General features: G+C 50.1%; 1 protein-coding gene and 1 long non-coding RNA gene across 4 annotated transcripts in view; one reads left to right on the top strand and one right to left on the bottom strand.

The window, feature by feature from the left end:
- The window catches only part of LOC140421615 (uncharacterized), a 51,624-nt gene that overhangs the window by 1,835 nt on the left and 31,153 nt on the right, over positions 1-18,636 (bottom strand). Inside the window, exon 1 of one of the 3 annotated variants that reach the window (XR_011946943.1) lies at positions 682-774. The exons of the other annotated variants lie outside the window; for them this stretch is intronic. This is a non-coding gene — a long non-coding RNA (uncharacterized lncRNA). Of the gene's footprint in view, positions 1-681; positions 775-18,636 lie in introns of those variants that run through there. 3 annotated transcript variants of the gene reach the window in all.
- On the top strand, positions 1,111-14,985 carry LOC140421599 (uncharacterized). The gene is made up of 2 exons (XM_072506391.1): positions 1,111-1,281; positions 13,880-14,985. The coding sequence occupies exon 2, from the start codon at positions 13,973-13,975 to the stop codon at positions 14,840-14,842; it is 870 nt and encodes a 289-aa protein (XP_072362492.1). The 5' UTR covers positions 1,111-1,281; positions 13,880-13,972; the 3' UTR covers positions 14,843-14,985.

Below are 18,636 nucleotides of genomic sequence, written 5' to 3'. Positions count from 1 at the left end.
GTCTGCACATTTCCAGGGTTTCTCCATTGTGAGGGGTCTTTATGTCTCTCCTGCTTAAAGCCTTGTCGACACACGCAACAGGAGTATAGTTTTTCCCTGCTGTGAATGGTGATTTTCTTTCAGGCTGTGTAACTAGTTCAAGCTCTTTCCAGTCAGTGCAATGAAACACTCTCATTCGAGTGTGTGTTGTGTGTGTCTCGGTGCTTTTCCAGTCACACTGATCATTGACATTTTTTTTCCTTAAACGGAAGAGACAAACATTTCTCCTTCCAGTTTCAAAGCCTGATGATATTCAACTCCTGATGAATCGAGTGGCTGTCAGATCTCGATGTGATGTTTGGTTTTGAGTTTTCTGTGGCCAATCCTCCACTTCCAATATCCTGTAAAAGTAGTTTGCAAAAGCCATCACTGTCAGTCCAGGATAGAAATTCTGAACAGCGAATTCTAGTTTCTCTGGAACATTTTTTCCTCTCTTGCTCCCCCAAAGCTGTAAATCCCCGTCCCACACACTCTCCCTCCTCCCTGGGCTGAAATCCAAACCCATCTCACAATCTGCACCATTTCTTTCCTCCACTCCCAGTTTTCTCCCTCCCTCTCCTCTGCCTGGGTTCAGTTCTCCAGCTCCTGTCTGCAGACTGACAATAAAACCAATGGGTCTTATTGGGGGGTTTGGATTCTCACCATTGTCCCCGCTCGCGGCGGCTCTCATTCAGCCTCTGGGAGCCGCACTCACTCTCACTGCGGCTGCGCTCAGCCCGGAGCAGCACCGCGCATGCTCCACACAGAAAGGCGACTTCCGGAGGCGGGACATTCTGACGCCTGCGCGTTCTGACTCCTGTGACCAACATAGGGCGTTTTCATCCGCGCCCGGCATTCTGGGTAGCCTTATCCGCCATTATTTCCTTACGTTCCTCAGGGTGATATATTAGTTCCGGTACTTTTGATACAATTCGGTGTATGTCCCGAATGGAGAGGCCGCATCGGTGTTTTTCTCTCTGATCGGCCCCAGTTGACGGCTGTCATCTGTTTTGTGGGTGCTATGCCACAGGGCGCCTGCGCGGCCGCCATCTTTCTCAGGTGCAACAGGGCGCATGCGCGGCCGTCCAGGACCCGGAAGCCGGAAGAGAGAATATTGTGAATTTCTCGCCTGGACTGAGAGTGAAATTCCTTTGGAAACCCCTTTCGAAAGAGGAGGATTTACTAACGGGAACTTCAAACCAAACATCACATCATCGTCTGACTGAGTTACTCGGATCATCAGGACCTGAATATCATTGGGAGGTAAAATGGTTTGTCTGTTCTGTCCGTGGATAAAGATTTCAGATATCAGAGTGACTGGGAAATTTTTAATGACCATTCCGGGTTAAATTTGAGGCTAACTTCCCCAATGTGATCGGTGTAATTAAATAATTTGTTGTTGTACTTGATGCGCGATCAATTGCACAAAGACTCAGATTGGATACAACTGTGGCATTTTTGCAGTCAGATGTGTGGCCTCCTACTGCAGCTGGCAAAATGGCAGATCAATGGAGGTCACGCATATTTATACAGCTCCTCGTGGGCGGAGCCAGTCGGCAGTGGCTACCGGCGAACCAGTAGTGCAGGTCCTACCTTACATCCCCTAATACAGGTGTACACAGTGGTTCACCACATTCACTCCCTTTAAAAATGAGTCCGGCGGGGTGGTGTGGAACTATATACAACGTTGCAAATTATGTACAGTGTCTTATAATATGAGTGGGAAAGGAAAAAAATGTCCATTTTAACGGTCCGGAGCCGTCAGAGGTTCAGTTGATCCGGTGCTTTGACAATTCGCTGCGAGCGACGTAACGGTGGCGCCGATGTCGGTGCTGGTGCTGGCCAGTAGTCGGATGACCCCGGGAGCGTGCCAACATCTTCTTCATCCACTTGTGTGGGCAGGGGGGGGAGGGGGGGGGGGGGGGGGGATGGGTCTGGTGGGGTTAATGTTGGTAGCGCCGGGAGAGGGGAGGGAGGCGCATGGGCGGGGGAGTGTGCTGGGGTGGAACCTGATGGTGCCAGGTCCCTGAGGGAGACAGTATCTTGGCGGCCGTCGGGGAACTCCACGTAGGCATACTGAGGGTTGGTGTGGAGCAAGTGTACCCTGTCCACCAAGGGGTCCGCCTTGTAGAGTCGGATGTGCCTACGGAGCAGGACCGGTCCTGGAGCTGCGAGCCAAGTCGGGAGCGACACCCCAGATGTGGACTTCCTGGGGAAGGTAAAAACACGTTCATGGTGTGTGTTATTTGTGGCGGTGCACAGTAGTGACCGGATGGAGTGTAGTGCTTCAGGAAGGACCTCCTGCCAACGAGAGGCTGGGATGTTCCTGGACCCTAGGGCCAGCTGGACGGCCCTCCAAACCGTCCCATTCTCCCTTTCTACTTGGCCGTTACCCCGGGGGTTGTGGCTGGTCGACCTTCTGGAGGCAATACCCCTGCTGAGCAGGAACTGACGCAGCTCATCACTCATGAATGAGGATCCCCTATCACTGTGGATGTAGGCGGGGAAACCGAACAGAGCAAAAATGGTGTTGAGGGCCTTTATGACGGTGGCAGACGTCATATCGGGCATGGGATGGTGAAGGGGAATCTGGCGTATTCATCGACCACACTGAGAATGTACGTGTTACGGTAGGTGGAGGGGAGGGGCCCTTTGAAATCCACACTGAGGCGTTCAAAGGGGCGGGAAGGCTTCACCAGGCGCGCACGGTCCAGCTGGTAGAAGTGCGCCTTGCACTCCTCACAAACCTGGCATTCCCTGGTTACTGTCCGTACTTCCTCGATGGAGTAGGGCAGATTGCAGGCCTTGACGAGGTGGTACAACCATGTGACCCCCCCCCCCCCAAGGTGACAAAGGCTGTCATGCAGGGCCCGGAGTTGGTCTACTTGTGCGCTGGCACATGTACCTCGGGAGAGGGCATCTGGGGGTTCGTTGAGTTTGCCGGGGTGACACAAAATCTCGTAATTATAGGTGGAGAGCTCGATTCTCCACCGTAAGATTTTATCATTTTTGATCTTGTCCCGCTGCGTGTTGTTAAACATGAAGGCTACCGACCATTGGTCAGTGAGACGAGTGAATCTCCTGCCGGCCAGGTAATGCCTCCAATGGCGCACAGCTTCAACGATAGCTTGTGCCTCCTTTTCGACAGATGAGTGCCGAATTTCAGAGGCATGAAGGGTGCAGTAAAAGAATGCCATGGGTCTGCCTACCTGATTTAGAGTGGCGGCAAGGACGACATCTGAAGCGTCGCTTTCTACTTGAAAGGGCAGTGCCTCGTCCACTGCATGCATCCCGGCCGTGGCTATGTCAGCTTTGATACGGGCAAAGGCATGTTGTGCCTCGGCCGCGAGGGGAAATTGAGTGGACTGTATGAATGGGCGGGCCTTGTCTGCATAGTTTGGGACCCACTGGGTGTAGTAGGAAAATAGCACCAGGCAGCGTTTGAGTGCCTTGGGGCAGTGGGGGAGGGGGAGCTCCATGAGGGGGCGCATGCGTTCGGGGGTCAGGTCCCAGAAGTCCAATTTGGACTACATAGCCGAGGATGGCTAAGCGGGTCGTGCTGAACACACACTTCTCTTTATTATACGTAATGTTGAGAAGAGTGGCGGTGCGGAGGAATTTAGCAAGGTTGGCCTCGTGGTCCTGCTGATCATGGCCGCAGATGGTGACATTATCTAAGTACGGAAATGTGGCCCGCAAACCGTACTGGTCGACCATTTGGTCCATCTCCCTTTGGAAGACCGAGACCCTGTTAGTGACGCCGAAAGGAACCCAAAGAAAGTGATAAAGCCGACCGTCCGCCTCTAAGGCAGTATACGTACGGTCCGATTTCAGGATGGGGAGCTGGTGGTAGGCGGATTTCAAGTCAATTGTTGAGACGACCCGGTACTGCGCAATCTGATTGACCATATCAGATATGCGTGGGAGGCGGCACGCATTGAGCTGCGTGTACCGATTGATGGTCTGGCTGTAGTCCACGACCATTCTGTGTTTCGCCCCAGTTTTTACTACTACCACTTGGGCTCTCCAGGGGCTGTTGCTGGCCTCGATGATGCCTTCCCGAAGCAGCCGCTGGACCTTGGACCTGATGAAGGCCTTGTCCTGAGTGCTGTACCGTCTGCTCCTGGTGGCAACGGGCTTGCAATCCGCAGTTAGATTGGCAAAGTGGGAGGGGGGGTTAACCTTGAGGGTCGCAAGACCGCAAACGGTGAGTGGAGGTAGGGGCCCGCCGAATGTAATGGTGAGGCTCTGGAGATTGCACTGAAAATCCAGGCCCAGCAATAGTGCAGCGCAGAGATTAGCAAGGACGTAGAGAAGGAAACCGCTGAATTCTATGCCCTGAACAGTGAGAGTGACCATACAAAACTCTCGGATCGGGACGGAGTGGTATCCGGAGGCCAGGGAGATCCTTTGATTGGCGGGTTGGACCGCAAGGAAGCAGCGCCTTACCGTATCCGGGTGTATGAAGCTTTCGGTGCTCCCGGAGTCAAGCAGGCAAGAGGTCACGTGGCCGTTGATTTTCACCGTTGTCGAAGCGGTGGCCCGGTTGTGTGGACGAGATTGGTCCAGCGTCATCGAGGTGAGCTGCGGGTGGTCATCAGATGTTTTGGATGGAGAGTGTCAGCGACCCAGATTGTGGGATGTCCGGAGGTCCTGTGGGGAACAAAATAGCGGCGCCTATGCGGCGCACATTACAGGGCGGGACAAGATGGCGGCACCCATGGGACGCACGTTGGTGGTGCTGGGCAAGATGGCGGTGCCCATGGCCGCATGTGGACTGAGGGGGGGAAGATAGCGGCACCGACTGCCCACAAATGGCCCCGGGAGGAGAAGATGGCGGCGCCCATTGTGCATTTGGCAGGGGGAGGGGGCGATAGCGGGCACGAAAGCGGTGACTGCGTGGGCCTGGCACACAGCTGTGAAGTGGCCCTTTTTACTACAGGACTTGCAAGTGGAGGTGGGGGCCCGGCAGAGTTGGCGGGGGGGGCTTCTGTTGACCACAGATGTAGCAGCGGGGACCCCCTGGGTGTGTGGATCGGCATGCGGCTAGGCGGATTGGCTAGGCTGGGCCCCAGCTGGGGGGGTTGTTTGCGGGGTCCACGAGGGGTAGGACGGTAGGTCGCGTGGCGAGGGGGGTATGCCTAGACATTACGGGATGCGACCGTCATGGAGAGCGCTAACGTTTTCATCTCCGCTTGGTCAAGCATGGCCCCTTCCAGCAGTCGTTCTCGGATGCGGTCCGACGCAATCCCTGTTACGAAAGTATCGCGCATGAGGAGATTAGCATGTTCAGCAGCCGTAACAGCCTGACAGTCACGGTCCTGGACGAGTGGGATTAGGGCCCACCAGAAGTCTTCGATGGACGCACCAGGAGTTGAGAACGAGTGGGGAGTACGTGCCTGGCAAAGAGCGTGTTGGTTTTCTGCGCATAGTGTTCTTTTAGGAGCGCCATCGCTTCCGCATAACCCGAGGCGTCCTGGATCAACGGGAACACGCTGGAGCTCAACCTAGAATACAAGACGTTTATCTTCTGAGCCTCCATTGGCGTCGGGATCACAGCGTTGATGTAAGCCTCAAAACAAGCTAGCCAGTGAGTAAAGTCCTTTCTGGCGTCGGGCGAGTGCAGATCCAGCTGCAGGCGATCTGGTTTGATTTTGATATCCATTTTGTTGAAAACCTGACTGCAATAAATTGATGCGCGATCAATTGCACAAAGACTCAGATTGGGTACAACTGTGGCTTTATTGCAGTCAGATGTGTGGCCTCCTACTGCAGCTGGCAAAATGGCAGATCAATGGAGGACACGCATATTTATACAGCTCCTAGTGGATGGAGCCAGCCGGCAGAGGCTACCGGCGAACCTGTAGTGCAGGTCCTACCTTACATCCCCTAATATATGTATACACAGTGGTTCACCACAGTACTCTTACGTATGCAGGTAAATTTTAAAACTACCGCATTAGCATACTTGGCAGGTAAACTGGGCAAACTGCTGACCTTGTTTGCAGTGAGAGTTACTATCCCAGATTTTGTTAAAGTTTGTTGTTTCTGTTGCATGTCATTCAGCTCATCGTGGCTACAAAGTAGGTATTCAGCCTAATCTCAATTTCCAGATTGTGGTCTGTAGCTTTTTAAGTTACATCAATTCAAATGTCTGTCTGAATACTTTTTAAATGTTATGAGGGTTTCTGCCATCATTTCAGGCAGCATTGTCCTAATGATTTCCGAGCTTTGACGCTCACTAAGGCAGAAGGTAATATTTGAATTCAATACTTTGCAGACCTAATGGGGCCAATGGCCTCCTTCAGCACCGTAAATTCTATGATCATTGTCGATTATTGTAACGACCCATGAATCTCACCAAGGCAGAAGGTGAAATTTGAACTCGTTGAAAGTTTACTGATGACCATGAAACAATTGCCGATTGTTGCAAAGACCCATCTGGTTCACTCCTGTCCTTCAGTGAAGGAAACCTATCCTTACCTGGTCGGCCTACATGTGACTCCAGATCCAGATCCAGTCAGCCGGTTGACTCTTAAAATGCTCTCTGAGATGCCCTCAGTTCAAGGGCAATTAGGGCTGGGCAGTGAATGCTGGCCCAGCCAGCGACACCCACATCCCGTGAATGAACAGAAAAGAAAATCTGCCATCCTTACCTGATCTGCCCGACACGATTCCAAACCACAGCAATATGGTCGACTCTTTTAATGCCCTCCGAGATGGCCGAGCAAGCCACTCGGTTTAAGGAACATTAGGGATGGGCAATAAATGTTGGCCCAGCCAGTGACTCCCACAAATGAATCAAATCAAATCCTGGAGACTCCATTCAATCCAGGAGAGCGAAAACAGCGCGGGAGCAGAGAGAGCCGGGACAGCAAAACAGCGCCGGAAGAGAGAGCCGGGAGATTTAAAAAGCGCGGGAGGAGAGAGCCGGGACAGTGCTGGGAGAGGTGAGTACACAAAAGGTGTGGCAGGAGTGCCTTTAGTCACGGAGTGCTGATTGGAACAGAGTGCATCTGAGTTTAGGTGAGTGACTGAGTTTAGGTGAGTGGCGAGAGAGGGCTGTGTTTTGGTTGGTGTTCTTGTTTATCCTTGAGGTTCTATAAAGAAAATTTTAAAAATATATATTTAAATTAATTAACTAGTTGAATGTGGCTGGACAGGTGATGTGCTGTTGCTGTATGATGATGGAACTGGTGGATCCCATTGAGACCGTCAGTGACCACATCTGCAGCAAGTGTTGGCTGCTCGAGGAATTTTGGCTCAGAATTGATGAGCTGGAGACCGAGCTGCACACACTGCGGCACATCAGGGAGGGGGAACATTACCTGGACGCTTTGTTTCAGGAGGCAGTCACACCCGGTAGAATAAGTTCTGTTAATTCGGACAGTGGTCAGGGACAGAGTGGTGTGACTGCAAGGGAGGCAGGTAGGGGGATCCTGAGTTTAGGAGTTGAGGAGCCTCAGCCCTTGACCTTGTCCAACAGGTATGAGGTACTTGCTCCCTGTGTGGATGAGGAAGAGGGCTGTAGGGAGGATGCGTTGACTGACCACTGCACCGTGGTACAGGAAGCCATTCAAGAGGGGGGAGGAAAAAGACAAGTGGTAGTTGTAGGGGATTCTATAATTAGGGGGATTGATGGCATCCTTTGTAAGCCAGATCGAGAGTCCCACATGGTATGTTGCCTGCCCGGTGCCAGGGTGAGGGACATCTCTGATCGGCTTGAAAGGATTTTGGAGAGGGAGGTGGAGGATCCAGTTGTTGTGGTCCACGTTGGGAGTAACAACATAGGTAAGACTAGGAAAGAGGACCTGTTTGGGGATTATCAAACACTAGGGACTACATTAAAGAGCAGGTCCTCCAGGGTTATAATCTCTGGATTACTACCCGTGCCACGTGCCAATTGGCATAGGTTGAGAAAATTAGAGAAGTTAACACGTGGCTAAAGGAGTGGTGCGGGAAAGAGGGATTCCATTTCATGGGGCATTGGCATCAGTACTGGGGCAGGAGGGACCAGTACCGTTGGGACAGTCTTCACCTGAACCATTCTGGGACCAGTGTTCTAGTGAATAGGATAAATAGGTTGGTCACAAGGACTTTAAACTAGCAAGTTGGGGGGAAGGGAAGTGTAAAGCTATGAACAGTATAATGGTTAATGGAGATCAAGGCAGCAGGTTACGTGACAGGTTATTATGTAGAGATATGGGTTCAAAGACAAGGAAAATTAGGAGAAAGGGTAAGAGGAAAAATAAATTGCGAAAAGTTACTGATCAAGGTGTTAGGATTCATAACAAAGACATAAAAAACAGCATAAGTGTACTTTACCTGAATGCTGGTAGTATACGAAATAAGGTAAATGAGTTGATGGCGCAAATCATCGTGAATGACTATGATTTAGTGGCCATTACTGAAACATGGTTAAAAGATGGTCACGACTGGGAGTTAAATATCCAAGGGTATCAGACTATACGAAAGGATAGAATGGACGGTAAGGGCGGTGGTGTAGCTTTGTTGTTTAAGGATGGCATCCGGGCAATAGTAAGGGATGATATTGGTGCTATGGAGGACAAGGTTGAATCAATTTGGGTGGAAATCAGGAATAGTAAGGCGAAAAGGTCACTGATAGGAGTAGTCTATAGGCCACTAACAGGATGGTAGGGCAGGCAATAAGCAAAGAAATAACGGATGCATGTAGAAATGGTACAGCGGTTATCATGGGAGATTTTAATCTGCATATCGATTGGTTTAACCAGGTTGGTAAAGGCAGCCTTGAGGAGGAGTTTATAGAATGTGCCCAGGATAATTTCCTGGAACAGTATGTAATGGAACCTACAAGGGAACAAGCGGTCCAAGATCTGGTCCTGTGTAATGAGGCAGGATTGATTAATGATCTCATAGTTCGGGATCCTCTTGGAAGGAGTGACCACAATATGGTGGAATTTAAAATAGAGTTGGAGGATGACAAGGTAAAATCAAACACTAGTGTTTTGTGCTTAAACAAAGGCGATTACAATGGGATGAGAGAAGAACTAGCTAAGGTAGATTGGGAGCAAAGACTTCATGGTGAAGCAGTTGAGGAACAGTGGAGAACCTTCCGAGCGATCTTTCACAGTGTTCAGAAAAGGTTCATCCCGACAAAAAAGAAAGACGGTAGAAAGGGGAAAAATCGACCGTGGATATCTAAGGAGATGAGGGAGAGTATCAAATTGAAGGAAAAAACATACAAAGTGGCAAACATTAGTGGGAGACTGGAGGACTGGGAAGTCTTTAGGGGACAACAGAAAGCTACTAAAAAAGCCATAAAGAAGAGTAAGGTAGACTATGAAAGTAAACTGGCTCAGAACATAAAAGCAGATAGTAAAAGCTTCTACACATATATAAGACAAAAAAGAGTAGCTAAGGTAAATATTGGTCCTTTGGAAGATGAGAAGGGAGATTTAATAATAGGAGATGGGGAAATGGCTGAGGAGTTGAACAGGTTTTTACACAGTGGAGGACACAAATAACATGTCAGTGACTGATGGAAATAAGGATATGATAGGTGAGGCCCTTGAGATGATTGTAATCACTAAGGAGGCAGTATTGGGCAAGCTAATGGGGCTAAAGGTAGACAAGTCTCCTGGCCCTGATGGGATGCATCCCAGAGTGTTAAAAGAGATGGCTAGGGAAATTGTAAACGCACTAGTGATAATTTATCAAAATTCACTAGACTCTGGGGTGGTCCCAGAGGATTTGAAAGTAGCAAACGTGACACCACTGTTTAAAAAAGGAGGTCGGCAGAAAGCGGGTAATTATAGGCCGGTAAGCTTAACTTCGGTTGTAGGGAAAATGCTGGAATCTATCATTAAGGGGGAAATAGTGGGGCACCTGGAGGGAAATTGTCCCATTGGGCAGACGCAGCATGGGTTCACAAAGGGTAGGTTGTGTCTGACTAATTTGGTAGAGTTTTTTGAGGACGTTACCAGTGCAGTAGATAACGGGGAGCCAATGGATGTGGTATATCTGGATTTCCAGAAAGCTTTTGACAAGGTGCCACACAAAAGGGTGCTGCATAAACTAAAGATGCATGGCATTGAGGGTAAAGTGGTAGCATGGGTAGAGGATTGGTTAACTAACAGAAAGCAGAGAGTGGGGATAAATGGGTGTTTCTCTGGTTGGCAACCTGTAACTAGTGGGGTCCCTCAAGGATCAGTGTTGGGCCCGCAGTTGTTCACAATTTACATAGACGATTTGGAGTTGGGGACCAAGTGCAATGTGTCAAAGTTTGCAGACGACACTAAGATGAGTGGTAAAGCAAAAAGGGCAGAGGATACCGGAAGTCTGCAGAATGATTTGGATAGGTTAGGTGAATGGGCTAGGGTCTGGCAGATGTAATTCAATGTTGCCAAGTGTGAGGCTATCCATTTTGGGAGGAATAACAGCAGAATGGATTATTATTTAAACGGTAAGATGTTAAAACATGCTGCTGTGCAGAGGGACCTGGGTGTGCTGGTGCACGAGTCGCAAAAAGTTGGTGTGCAGGTGCAACAGGTGATTAAGAAGGCTAATCGAGTTTTGTCTTTCATTGCTAGAGGGATGGAGTTCAAGACTAGTGAGGTTATGCTGCAATTGTATAGGGTGTTGGTGAGGCCGCATCTGGAGTATTGTGTTCAGTTTTGGTCTCCTTACCTGAGAAAGGACATATTGGCACTGGAGGGAGTGCAGAGGAGAGTCACTAGGTTGATCCCAGAGTTGAGGGGATTAGATTATGACGAGAGGTTGAGTAGACTGGGACTGTACTCATTGGAGTTTAGAAGGATGCGGGGGGATCTTATTGAGACATATAAAACTATGAAGGGAATAGATAGGATAGATGCGGGCAGGTTGTTTCCACTGGTCGGGGAAAGCAGAACTAGGGGGCATAGCCTCAAAATAAGGGGAAGTAGATTTAGGACGGAGTGCAGGAGGAGCTTCTTCATCCAAAGGGTTGTGAATCTCTGGAATTCCTTGCTCAGTGAAGCAGTTGAGGCTCCTTCTTTAAACGTTTTTAAGAAAAAGATAGATGCCTTTCTAAAGAATAACGGGATTCGGGGATATGGTGTACGGGCCGGAGAGTGGAGCTGAGTCCACAAAGATCAGCCATGATCTCATTAAATGGCGGAGCAGGCTCGAGGGGCCAGATGGCCTACTCCTGTTCCTATTTCTTATGTTCTTATGTAGTTGGCATCCGGTCCAGGCTCGCAGCGCATGTGCCTGCGGCACCTTGTCCTCTGTAAAGATGGCGACCGGTAACCCGGGCCTGTCACCGCTCAGCTCTCACTCTGTTCGGTGCTGTTTAAGACGGGACCGTTAACATTTTCCTCGGGAGTTGAAGCCTCCACGGGGTATTTATGAAACCTCCCAGCTCACTCCGCAGCTTCTATCGCTCCCCGGCCACCCACCGGCTCCAATCCTGAAAGTCGCTCAATTGTTTATATCCCGCCCCTCGCACCGTCAGCGACAACCTGAACAGCGCATGCGCCGGGCACAGCCGGACTCTGTGCATGTGCGAGGACCATCTGTAATGTGGATAGAGCACATTCTCAGCTGCTATGCATGATGAGTAATACCCCAGCCATTGAAATCGATATTGCAGATAGAAACTATGCTTTGCCAACCGATTACGATTGGTACCATTTGGCCAAGGTAAGAAATTTATTACATAAATTAATAAAGCAACTAAATAGTACAGGCCGTCCACCACAGGTCTGTCCTGGGTGTGATTGACAACAGACCAAACATGATCAGGGAGTTGTTAACGTGTTGGGGTCTGAGCAGGTTCAGGTGAACAGTGATTTTTGTCTTCCTGGACAGAACAGTTAAACTGCCCCTCGTCAATAACAATGTGCTGAAATCGGATCAAATGGCCTGGGCATTTAAAGCTGGAGTGTTAGCCAGTGGGAAAACTGAGGAAATCTCTTTGCTCACGTGAAATGTATGAGTGAAATCCGTCTGAACTGCTCTTGAACTGCACATTCGATTAACTAATGACTAACTTCTATTTATTCTTATCCAGTGGAAACATTTTCCACTTGTCTATCATATCAAACCTTTTCATAATCTTACAGGATCAGGTCATCCTTCATTCCCTTTTCCAGAGAAAAGGTTTTTTTTGTAATTTTCTTGAAATGAAAATTGAAAATCGCTTATTGTCACGAGTAGGCTTCAATGAAGTTACTGTGAAAAGCCCCTAGTCGCCACATTCCGGCGCCTGTTCGGGGAGGCTGGTACGGGAATTGAACCGTGCTGCTGGCCTGCCTTGGTCTGCTTTAAAAGCCAGCGATTTAGCCCAGTGAGCTAAACCAGCCCCTTTGAACATTTCTCTTCAGCGGATATAAAAATATTGAAAATGGGATAAAGGTTGTTTAGCTGACGGTCAATCACTGTCCTGCTAGCTCTCTGGAGCAATCCAGTCAGTCCCATTCTCCTGCTCTATCCCTGTATCCTCGTAGGTTTATTTCCCTCAGATGTCTATCCACTTTCCTTTTGAAATCAAATCGTTCATTGTGTCTATTTTCAAACTCCCTCATAGGCAGCAAGTTTCAGGTCATTGCCGCTCGCTGTGTAAAAACATACATCTCAGACACCTCATATCTCCTGTACCTTTTACACACAAACTAGGAACAGGCCACTCGGCCCCTCGAGCCTGCTCAGCATTCAATAAGATTGCGGCTGATCTCATTCTAACCTCAACTCCACATTCCTGCCTACCCCTGATGACCTTTCACCCCCTTGCTCATCAAGAATCTATCCAGCTCTGCCTTAAAAATATTCAAGGACTCTGCTTCCACTGCCTTTTAAGGACGTGAGTTCCAAAGTCTTACAGCCCTCAAGAGAATAAAAAATCCTCATCTCCATCTGAAATGGGTGACCCCTTATTTTGCAACAGTGAAGCCCTCGTTCGCGATTCTCCCACAAGAGGAAACATCCTCTCCACATTCACCCTGTCAAAACCCCTCAGGATCTTATATAGTTCAATCCAGGTTTTACCCAAAACTTTAAATCTGTGTCCCGACTGCTTGTACGATCAGTGAATGGAAACAGAGTTTCTTTGTCCATTGTCCACCTGATGGAAATCTGGCATAATGTTGTGGCCCTCGATCAAATCTCCCCTCAACCTCCTTTGCTGGAACCATTCTGGTAAATCTCCTCTGCACCTTCTCCAAGAACCTTCACATTCTTCCTGAAGAGTGGTGACCAGAGCTTTATAAAGATTCATAGAATAGAATTAGAACCATAGAATTCCTACAGTGCAGAAGGAGGCCATTCGCCCCATCAAGTCTGCAACGATTCTCTGAAAGGGCACCTTGCCTAGGCCCACACCCCTACCCTATCCTTGTAACCCCATAGCCCCACCTAACCTGCACATCCCTGGACACTAAGCGGCAATTTATCAAGGCCAATCCACCTAACTTGCCCGTCTTTGGACTGTGGGAGGAAACCCACGCAGACACTGGGAGAAAGTGCAAACTCCACACACACAGTCACCAAGGCCGGAATTGAACCCAGGTCCCTGGAGCTGTGAGGCAGCAGTGCTAATCCATGTGCCACCAGAAGCATAGTTTCAGTATCAATATTACTCTTGATGATGCTCAGATCGAATTTGCTTTGCCAACTGCTCTCTTAATATGTCTTGTAGATATACAAAATCCCTCTTCACCTCTTTCTCCTCCCAAAGAGGTCAATTGGGTTTTATAACAATTCAACCATTTTCATGGTCACTTTTTCCAAGTGTCGGCCCCACAAGTGACCAGATTCATTCAGTTCAATTTCACAACCTGCCTTTATGTTTTTGTGGGTTCTCTCTCACTCTCTATTTTCTGTTTTTAAATCCGTTTCACAGGGTGTTCAAAGGGGCGGATTCAAAGTCTGGAAACTCAAACCAAGCACCAGACTCCTCAGTTTATCGAATCCTGAATATCAACGTACTTTGAACATGGAAGGAAAAAACATTGTTCACAGTGGGGAGAAACCATACACGTGTTGTGTGTGTGGACAAGGATTCGCTCTATCATCAGGCCTCACAAGCCACAAATGCAGTCACACTGAGGAGAAACCGTGGAAATGTGCGGACTGTGGGAAAGGATTCACTTCCCCATCCCAGCTGGAAACTCATCGACGCAGTCACACTGGGGAGAGACCATTCACCTGCTCCAAGTGTGGGAAGGGATTCACTCATTTAACAGCCCTGCGGAGTCACCAGCAAGTTCACACTGGGGAGAGACCGTTCACCTGCTCCAAGTGTGGGAAGGGATTCATTCAGTCATCCGACCTGCAGAGACACCAGCGAGTTCACACTGGGGAGAGACCGTTTCAATGTCCAGACTGCGGGAAGTGCTACAAAAGTTCTGGGAATCTGATGTGCCATCAACGTGTTCACACTGATGTGAAACCGTTTAGGTGCTCTGATTGTGGGACTGGGTTCAGACACTCATCTCACCTCACTGTCCATCAGCGAGTTCACACTGGGGAGAGACCATTCACCTGCTCCAAGTGTGGGAAGAGATTCACTCAGTTATCCCACCTGCTGAATCACCAGCGAGTTCACACTGATGAGAGACCGTTTCAATGTCCAGACTGCGGGAAGTGCTATAAAAGTTCTGGGGAACTGATGTACCATCAACGTGTTCACACTGACGAGAGACCTTTCAGGTGCTCTCACTGCGGGACTGGCTTCAGACGATCATCTGACCTCACTGAACATCAGCGAACTCACACTGGGGAGAGGCCATTTGCCTGCTCTCAGTGTGGGAAGGGATTCACTCAGTCATCCTCCCTGCTGAGACACCAACGAGGCCACAAGTAATGACAGTGATTGGATTTTGCTGTTTCTCACATTCAGGACTGAACCATATTCATTTGGGTCTCTTTCTGCTGATAACAAACTCCAGCCCATTTACAGGGGCTAATATTCTGGCTAAAAGTCAAATAAATTAGATTTGTGTTAAATATGCAGTGTGTTAATGGTAAAAGGTGCGATTTATGAGCATGGGGAGAAGGCCAGTAGAATGCTTGCGCAGCAACTGAGGAAGAGGGAAGCGGCCATGGAAGTAGGGAGGGTTGTGGATGGGGAAGGTAATCTAGTGGGTGACCCGGCAGGGCTGAACAAGGTCTTCAGGGACTTTTATAGGAAGCTGTACACTTCGGAACCACCCGGGGGACCTGGGGGGATGAGGCGATTCCTGGACGGACTGACCTTCCCAAGAGTGGGGAGGGGTTGGTGGATGGACTGGGGGCCCTGGTCAGGATTGAAGAGGTATTGGGGGGCCTGAGGGTCATGCAGCCGGGTAAAGCCCTGGTGCTGGACGGGTATCCGGTGGAGTTTTACAAAAGATTTGCCGGGATAGTGGGGCCGGTGCTGGTCAGGGTCTTTAACGAGGCAAGAGACAGAGGGAGTTTACCCCCGACGATGTCGCAGGCCACCATCTCGCTCATTTTGAAACGGGATAAGGACCCGGAGGCTTGTGGGTCACACAGGCCGACCTCTCTGATCAACGTAGATGCCAAGTTACTGGCCAAGAGTTTGGCGACCAGAATTGAGGACTGTGTACCGGATGTAATTGTGGAGGACCAAACCGGGTTTGTAAAGGGGAGGCAGCTGGTGGCCAACCTAAGAAAGCTGCTCAACGTGATTATGATGCCCCCGGAGAGTAGGGAGGTAGAGATAGTGGTAGCCATGAATGCTGAAAAGGCTTTTGACCGGGTCGAGTGGGATTATCTGTGGGAGGTAGTAGGACGGTTCGGGTTCGGGGCGGGGTTCATCGACTGGGTTAGGCTATTGTATCAGGCCCCGGAGGCGAGTGTAAGGATGAACAAGACGACATCGGGTTACTTTAGACTGCAACATGGGACAAGACAGGGCTGCCCTCTCTCCCCACTGCTGTTTCCGCTGGCCATAGAGCCGCTGGCAATTGCACAGAGCTTCTAGGGGCTGGAAAGGGCTGGTCCGGGGGAGAGTGGAACCAGAGTCTCGTTATACACGGATGATCTGCTGTTATATGTATCGGACCCAATGGTGGGATGAACGGTATTATGGCAACCGTTCAGGGTGGTGGGAGAGGGTTTCCGATATTTGGGGATTCAGTTGGCACGGGACTGGGGTTGGTTGCATAAGCTCAACCTGTCCCGACTGGTGGAACGAGTGAGGGAGGAGGTCCAGAGGTGGGGTGCGCTCCCGCTGTCATTGGCAGGGAGGGTGCAGACTGTTAAAATGACGATTCTCCCGTGGTTCATGTTTGTTTTTCAGTGTCTCTCCATCTTTATTTCCGGTCCTTCATTAAGAAACTGAATAAAATTATTCTGGGATTTGTATGGGCAGGGATGTCCCCACGGGTGAAGAGGGCAATGCTTAAAAGGAGCAGAGGAGAAGGGGGGCTGGCATTGCCGAACTTCAACTATTTATTTACAGGCAGCACGGTAGCCTTGTGGATAGAACAATTGCTTCACAGCTCCAGGGTCCCAGGTTCGATTCCAGCTTGGGTCACTGTCTGTGCGGAGTCTGCACGTCCTCCCCGTGTGTGCGTGGGTTTCCTCCGGGTGCTCCGGTTTCCTCCCACAGTCCAAAGATGTGCAGGTTAGGTGGATTGGCCATGATGAATTGCCCTTAGTGTCCAAAATTGCCCTTAGTGTTGGCTGGGGTTACTGGGTTATAGGGATAGGGTGGCGGTGTTGACCTTGGGTAGGGTGCTCTTTCCAAGAGCCAGTGCAGACTCGATGGGCCGAATGGCCTCCTTCTGCACTGTAAATTCTATGATAATCTATGAAACTCTTACTGGGCGGCCAACATAGTGATGATAAGGAAATGGATGGTGCGGGGTCGGTTTGGAATCAGATGGAGGCTGCTTCGTGAAGGGGCACTAGCTTAGCAGCCCTGGTCACGGCACCTCTGCCGCTTCCGCCGGCACGGTACTCCACCAGCCTGATAGCGGTGGTGGCTCTTCGGATCTGGGGCCACTGGAGGAGGCATGTATGGGAGGTAAGAGCATCAGTGTGGACCCCAATCTGCGGCAACCACCGATTTGCCCCAGAGAACATGGACGGGGGGTATCGACTGTGAAGGAGGGCGGGGATTGTGAGGATGGGGGATGTGTTCCTGGAAGGGAGCTTTCCGAGCATGAGGGCACTGGAGGAGAAGTTTGGGCTGACGAGAGGGAACGACTGTAGATACTTGCAGGTGAGAGATTTTGTACGCAGACTGGTGCCGTCCTTCCCATGTCTCCCGCCGAAGGGGAGGCAGGACAGGGGTAGTTTCTAGGGGAGAGGCGGGAGAGGGTAGAGTTTCAGATGTCTACAAGGAACTAATGGGAGCTGAGGAAACGCAGACCGAGGACCTGAAACTTAAGTGGGAGGAGGAGCTTGGGGAGGGAGCTGGAGGACGGTATTTGGGCAGATGCCCTGAGCAGAGTAAACACGACCGCAACATGCGCCAGGCTCAGCCTGATCCGTTTTAAGGTCGTGCACCGGGCCCACATGTCGGTGGCCCGGATGAGCAGATTCTTTGGGCTGGAGGACAAGTGTGCTAGATGCGCCGGAGGGCCGGCTAACCATGTACACATGTTCTGGTCGTGCCCTAAACTCGGGGGGTATTGGCAGGGATTCGCAGATGTCATGTCCCAGGTATTGAAAACTGGGGTGGTAATGAGCCCTGAGGTGGCAATCTTTGGGGTTTCGGAGGACCCGGGAGTCCAGGAAGAGAGGGAGGCCGACGTTCTGGCCTTTGCTTCCCTGGTAGCCCGGCGACGAATACTGTTAGCATGGAGGGACCCAAAGCCCCCGAGGGCTGAGGTATGGTTATCGGACATGAATAGTTTTCTTCGCCTAGAGAAAGTCAAGTTCGCCTTGAGAGGTTCGCTATTAGGGTTCGCCCGAAGGTGGCAGCCATTTATTGACTTCTTTGCAGAGGAGTAAGCGTCAGCAGGAGGGGGTGGAGGGGGGTGGCTAGGGTAGAGTAGAGTAGAGTAGGGGGATATTGAGGCAGGCCCGTGCGTGAACAGAGCCGTGGTTTGCACTATGTTTAATTTGTAATTTGTGACTTGACTTTTTTTTTGTACTGTACAATGTCACTTTTTCTATATGCCTAAAATACCTTAATAAAAATTGTTTGTTTAAAAAAAAAAGCAGTGTGTTGAAACATTGTTTTTAACAAACAATTTTAATGAGGTATTTTTCGGCCTTGTAAACAGAGGAATTCCAGCACGAGAGGGCTGTACAGTAAACAAAGTACATAGTGCAATTGCCGTAGCCCAACCCACCCAGAGCTGCCTAAATGACCCCCTATACCACATTCCCCTAACCCCCACGCCGCCCCTGCTGATGATTAATTCTCTGCAAAGAAGTCAATGAACGGTTGCCACCTCCGGGCGAACCCTAACAACGACCCTCTCAAGGCGAACTTGATTTTCTCCAAGCCCAGGAAACTCGCCATGTCTGACAGCCAGGCTTCCGACTTCAGGGGCTTCGAGTCCCTCCAAGCTAGAAGTATCCGTCTCCGGGCGACCAGGGAAGCAAAGGCCAAGACGTCGGCCTCTTTCTCCCCCTGGACTTCCTGGGCCACTGAAACCCCAAAAATCACCATCTCTGGACTAATTGCCACCCTCGTGT

Source organism: Scyliorhinus torazame, chromosome 5 (assembly GCF_047496885.1).
Source record: "Scyliorhinus torazame isolate Kashiwa2021f chromosome 5, sScyTor2.1, whole genome shotgun sequence".
In the NCBI taxonomy this organism is placed as follows: Eukaryota; Metazoa; Chordata; class Chondrichthyes; order Carcharhiniformes; family Scyliorhinidae; genus Scyliorhinus; species Scyliorhinus torazame.
The sequence above is the reverse complement of the archived record's forward strand: the minus strand, read 5'-3'. Positions and strand labels throughout refer to the sequence as shown.